Genomic DNA, 6,274 nt, shown 5'->3' on the forward strand with positions numbered 1-6,274 from the left:
CCAGGGTGAGCTCTGCAGGGCAGTTCCCCGGTGGAGCGGGCAGCAGGCCATCCAGCACCAATGGCCCGGATGCCAGGAGCAAGCAACGTGCTAATGAGTCGAGGCATCTGGGTCCCTGGCGTACTTTGCTCATAGCCGGCGGCCAGCTACACTCCCTAACCTGTCGGATGGCTCCTGCTATGTGCTGCCCCCTGCTGGAGTTAGCGCTGAGGTGGTGCTTACCCAGCCCTTCCTGAGGCTTCTCCTGCCCGGGGGAACGTCTGCTTCCCCCAGCCCGGGAGTCTCGCCAGTCTGCCGGGGGGCAGGGGTGCTCTGGCCCCAATAGCAGAACCATGAGTGCTTTGGAGAAGTGATGGGCTGGGGATTGGACAGAGCTGTGCCACCGTCCCCCATCTGAGTGGGTTCCAGCAGAGCACGTCCTCCCAGCCGCAGGTCACTGCCCGGCTGCCCCAGAATCCCCCAGGGGAAGAGGCTTGTACCTGAGGGGGTTAGCCCAGCCGCGCACCACCGAGCCGCACCCACCTGGGCTGTAATGGCCTGGGTTCCTCGATTACAAACTCTGGGGCAGCCGTCTAGGCCGACGCCTCGTCCTCCCTGATCTGTCCCTCTGGCATCCTTGTCTGTCCTTCCTGCCCCACAGAGCTGCAGGCTGCCCCGGGAGCGTGCGGAGCCAGGGGCTGTCCTGATGCTGACCAGGGGGACGCAGCGAGCGCAGGGCTCCGGCCGGAGCTGGATGTGCAGCTGCTTGGCACCGTCCGCGCCCTGCAGGACAACATGCGGAGCGTCTTGAAGAGGCTGAGCCACCTGGAAACGCTGAGCACCGCACAGGTACGTGCCACTCACCATGGCGAGGCCACAAGGGGGCGTTCCAGGCCGGACACCCCCATGCGCGCGCACACACCCTTGGTTAAAATCAGGGGCGGGGGGCAGATGGTCGCTATCAGACTGCAGGGCCTCACAGCAGCAAGGTGAGCTCCAGGTGGAGATGGACTTTGCTCTGGCCAGTGGCTGGATGGAGCCTAGGATGTGTGTGGCGCTGCCGGTGGGGGTTTAGCGCCGCTCTGATGCTGACTCACGGGGTGACCCCAGCAAGTCCCTTCCCGCGGGGTGGGGCGTCGGGAAAGGGACAGCGGAAGGGCGCTGTGCTGGTGTGGGAGCCCCAGGGTGCAGAGCAAGGAGACGTTGCCCTAGGCTGGGGAGGTCGGGGGGGGTGGATGCCATTATGCCCATGGAGGGTGTGTGCAGTGAACGTGGCAGAGGTGTTTCTACATAGCAGTAAATGGGTGAAGCTGGGCTCCCATCACTGGGCCCAGCTTCCCAGCCTCTCGCACCAGCCCCGTTACCAAGGAGCCTGCGCCGTTACCTGCCAGCCCACGTGGCGCTGAGCCGAGCCTCTTTCTGTCTTTCAGGGGCACGAGTCTGGGTCTGGCCCTCCGCACCCGCTGGGTCCGCAGGTACGGCTGTGCTCCAAGGCGTGTTGCGCTGCAGGCCCCCGGTTTCCCGGCAGATCCCAGTCACACGCGCAGTGCGGCTGGGCCCCCCTCGCCACCGCTGGATTACAGCCGGATCCTGGGGAGCTGCCCCAGCTGGCTCGGGGGAGCGGTGCAGCGGGAGGAAGGGCCTGGGAGGTGCTGTCCCTGGGCAGGGAGAAGGACAAGGACTCCAGGAGGAAGAAGTGGGGAGAGACACTTAGGCTTAGCCTCCATCTGCAGCTGCCTACTGGGCTTGTGCAGCCTGGAGTGGCGAGTCGACCAGCCCCAGCAGCTGGCAGAGCAGAGTCTGGGGGCCAGACCCTCGTCCGCCCAAAGCCACTGCGGGTTCAGCCCAGCCACGCTCTGCGCTGACCCCAGACCCGGGGACTAGTGGGGTTCTCCTGCATTCAGCTGCTGCCCAGGGCACTGCCCACTTCAGCAAACCAGGCCCGGGTGTCTAAAGGCAGGTCCCCAGCTGGGCGGCAAAGCAGCGGTCCGGGACTCAGGAAACCAGGCGTCTCTTCCCCGCTTGGCCACAGGCTCCATGTGTGGTCTGGGGTGAGTCTCTGTTGGGGTCCGAGCCCTGGGTGGGCCCCTTCCTCCTAGTGAGTGACAGCCCTGGGTGAGCAAGGGGCCTTCAGTCCTGCCCTTGGTGTCTGCCGTGGTTTGCCTCTGTGAGATGGGGTGATTCCCCCCCATGCGTCCCCCCTCCAGAGGGAGTCGTGTGAGACGCTCGCTAGTAACTACGGTAACAATACGCCGAAAACTTGGGCCCTAACGCTGCGTCTCCAAAGGGAGATGGTGACGCTGTCTCTTGGGGAGGGGGTCTGGGGGCTACTGAGCTAGAGACGCTAATAGAGCCGAGAACCAAAGTGCAGCAGCAGCAGGGGCCCCTCTCCGAGCCCCTGGGCCCAGCATCTGTGAACAGCACAGCACCCAGGAGCCCTCAGGGTCGCTAACCCCTCCCCACTGCCCTGTGCTTGTTCCTCTCTGCAGAAGCCGTCCCGCTGGCCGCTGGAGGTCTCTGCTCGCACCCTGCTGTTCCTCCTCGCCTGGCCCTTCCTCGTCCAGTGGCTGCTGCGGCGTTTCCAGCGCAGGAAAAGGGGATTGTTCTCTGTCTGAACAGGCAGCACTGAGTGGAAACCCCAGGAACGCGCTGCCTGGCTTGCAGCTCAGCCATCGGGACTCAGCACCCAGCAGACCCGCAATGGGTAACGAAAGTGGTTCTCCTCCCAGGAGCTGGGAAGGAGAACAATCCAGGCAGCGCTCGCTGTGGGAGCGACGGGCTGTCCCCCAGGTGCCAGGGACAGCTCCTCTGAAGGACAAACCAGTCCAGAAGTGTGGCAAGGAGAGATCGGATTCAGCCCTTACTCAGCAAGCTCGGAGCCGTCAGCTCAGTCGAGGGGACCCCAGCCTGGGTCTGGCCCAAGCATGTTCTCCTCTGAGACGCCATTTCACTTGCGGGAGGACAGGGGGACTCTCATGTGAGACCTGCCAGCAGGCTCCTCTGTCTCTCCCCACTCGCACGCTCAGGTGACCTGCACCACGACAGTGGCAGCAGATGAAACGCCCCATTAAAGAAAAACAGCTTTTCCGCTGTCTGCTCGTGTCGTTAGTCGTAGGGCGGATGGTGCAGCGAACGTGAAGTACAACAGCCAGCCTGCAAGAGGCCATTCACCACAGAGAGAGCCGGTGGGGCAGTGGTTCGGGGGCTAGCCTAGGAGACCTGGGTTCGAGTCACTGCACTCCCCATGTGACCTGGTACGTCACCTAGGCCCAGATCCTCACAGGTATTTAGGTGCCTAACTCCCGTTGAGTTCAGGGGGAGCACGGCCTCTCAGTGCCGGTCTCTCTGTCCCTCCCTCCCCTGTACAGTGGGGTAATGGCACTGCCCTCCCCCCCCCCGGCCGTGTTGTGAGGATAAAGACATGTAAAGGTGGTGGGATCTGGCTAAGGGCCGTGGGCACAGGTCATCGGGAAGCACCCCTTGCAGTGTCAGCTGCCTCATGCGTTCTCGCAGAAGCCCTCGTTCTCAATTGCTTTTCACTTTGCCAGGCTGTGACCGACGTTTCCCTTCCTGGCTGTGGCTGCCTCCGTCTCTGTTGAAATGGTTCAGCCATTTGGGAGGACGAGATTAGGGGACAATATGTTTTGCCCATGTTAAAAAAACAAATTCTTATAGCTGTGGTTGAGAAGCTCTCGCGCCCCGGTACTTTGGAGCAGGGACTTGGAACTTGGCAGGAGTCGCCTGGTGCCAGATGTGCACCTTGGCTTCTCCCACGAAAATGTACCTGTTCGGCCAAGTTAGAAGCCTCTGAAAAGTTGCACTTTGCACATGCTCAGTAGAGACTTGTTAGTTTGGCAGCTAAAGTCTCCGCAGGCTCTGTCTGCACTGAGCATGCTCCAGTCGGAGGCTGCAGGGGTTGAGCTGGACTTTCCTGGGAATTGCTGGTCCCAGCTGCTGGGGATCGCTGTGGCCCTGAGCCCGGACCTGAGAGCAGGGCGCTTGCCCCTCCTGTGCGCTCAGAGCTCCCCTGCTGGGCCCAGGCAACTTGGAGGAGAAGGCAGAAGCAGCTTGACTCAAAGGGAGAGGGGTGAGGAGAGGGGACAGGGGAGGGGGATAAGAGTCGGGGGGCAGGAGCCAGGGTGGGTTGCGATGGGATTGGGGAGACATGGGCAGGAGCTGGCGGGAAGGACGGGGAGGGACAGGCAGGAGCTGGTGGGGATAACAGCAGGGGAGGGGCCAGTGGCAGAAGTTGGGATAGCAGGGTAGGGGGGCTGCAGGTCCTAGAACACACTCCCCTCCGGAGCCTGGAATGGGAGAGTACCAACCGCTGGCTGTGTCTCGCCACATGAAGATAACAGCCTTCTACAGCTGCCAGTTCCTGTGGTCACGTGAAAGGCAGAGGGCTGTGCGTGGCATGTGAGATCCTGGTCCCGCTGATGGCCAGGTGGTGGGGGAAGGTGTCGCTGTGGTTCCAGAGAGTGAAATGTTTGTTTTGTGCACAGGCCCCGTGAAAAGGCCGTGGAGGCTGCAGAGCCCTCAGCCCTTCGGAAATGCCCCGGGGACCTCTGAGGAGAACCCAGGGCTACAGCATGCAGGGGAGGTGGGGGGTACCTCCTTGCTCGTGGCTGCGCTGCCCTGGCTGATGGCTGGGAGTGCTGTCCCATGGGAAGGGCTGGACGTAGGCTCTGGGAGGATATGCCCTTGATGCTGGGGTCTGCGAGGGGCGCTGGATGCTGGCTCACAGCCCCCGCCCACTGTCACTGGCCATGGATGGTCCGAGGAGGGGGTGGAATTGTAAGAGCTGTGCCATAGAACAGGTAACACCCCCAGTCCCCCCAGCACATTCAGTGCATCTCGGTCTCTGGGCCCCCAGGGCCAGGGCAGGGCCCCTCGGCCTCCTCCCCTTTACCATGCGCCCTGCCCAGCTCCCTGTGCTCAGTCAGTATCCTCCTGGGAGCAGCCCGGCCCCTCCCTGGAGCCTGACGCCCACGCCTGGGTGCCTTTCCCTGCCAGGGGGCTGGCCAGGAAGGGGGCTGGGCTGCTGGCCCCGGTCCTGGCCCAGCCTGGAAAGGTCCAGCACTGTTGAGTGTGCGGGGGGGGCTCGGTCCCAGTTCCTCTGGACGAACTGTTCGACAGCTGCCCAGGGCTGGCAGCCTCAGCAGAGGCTCAGGGCTGGAAGGGGCATGGAGGCTCCTCCCTCCCCACCCTGAGCCAGGGCTGGAGCAGATGCAGGGGGTGGGGTGGCTGGCAGAGGAGGGAAACAGCTGTCATGGCTGGCAGCGCTGCGGCCTGGCACCCGAGCGGCACCATCTGGGGAGTGGGTGGCTGGAATGGCAATGCCCTTGCTGTGCCCTCCTCGGCCCCACAGTGCAGGGGGCAGCGCCAGCCGGGCAGGCAGGCTCCCTGCAAGCCGCCACCTGCGCCTGGTGCTTGGGCCGTTGAGCCCCCGTTTCCAGTGGAGGACAGAGCCGAGGCGGGGAGGGAGCCCAGCGTCTGCATGGGGTCCCGTGGGGAAGAGCTACATCCTCAGCCTCCCCCAAGTTAGAGAAGTTAGAGCTGTCCCCGCCCACACCTACCCGCCTTCTCGCCCCATCTGAAACCGGGCTGGACCGCTCTAGCATGAGACCCCCACTGCCTGGACAATGGGGAGCCCCCCGCCCCCTTGCTGCATGTACCATGTGTATGTACTGTGTGGAAGCACCTGCTGTGGGGACTCCAGTGCTCTGAGCAGCCCCTGGTGTCAAATCCGTCAAATCCTTATAAGGCCACACGCGAGTCAGTCCCCCGCCTCAGTTTCCCCCGCTGGAAAATGGGGTGGACCCTACACCGTTTGGATCTGTGGGGCAGCCAGCCCCCCGGCTGCTGGCCAGCTCCAAAAAGCAAACGAGCTTCCCCTTTCCACCCCACTCCTGGCGGGGGAGGAGGGTTTCCCAGCCCCACTGGGTTCTGGGCCTTGTCCAGTAGCAGCGGAACCTGGCAGCAGCTGCTTCCCCCACTGTGGCTTGAGTAAGGCGGCGGGCGGGGGCGACCAACGGCTGTGGGGGTTGCCTAGTGCTGCTCCCTACGCAGGCACAGGCCCTGGCTCTGCCTTGGCCAGCCTCCCGCAGCCAGGGCCTGTCAGTCAGGGGCCGTCTCCCTCCCTCTCCGGCAAGGCTGAGTTCCTGCTCCCGGCCTACAAGCCCCTGCAAGACTCAGCGAAGCCAGGGAGCGGCAAGCTCTGCGCTGCCCGCAGCAAAGTGCTTCCTCTGGGCCGGTCCCTACTGGCGCCTGCCCTCCACTCTGGGGGACGGGGACG

General features: G+C 63.8%; 1 protein-coding gene across 1 annotated transcript; it reads left to right on the plus strand.

The window, feature by feature from the left end:
• Window positions 1-706: 706 nt before the first annotated feature.
• On the plus strand, window positions 707-3,071 carry ACBD4 (acyl-CoA binding domain containing 4; the record flags this gene model as incomplete). The annotated part of the gene is given in 3 exon segments (XM_034756165.1): window positions 707-828; window positions 1,410-1,454; window positions 2,469-3,071. Coding segments are annotated over 3 exon segments (293 nt in total), but the record flags the coding sequence as incomplete, so codon positions are not given.
• Window positions 3,072-6,274: the final 3,203 nt, after the last annotated feature.

This window comes from Trachemys scripta, chromosome 23, assembly GCF_013100865.1.
Source record: "Trachemys scripta elegans isolate TJP31775 chromosome 23, CAS_Tse_1.0, whole genome shotgun sequence".
NCBI lineage: Eukaryota > Metazoa > Chordata > Testudines > Emydidae > Trachemys > Trachemys scripta.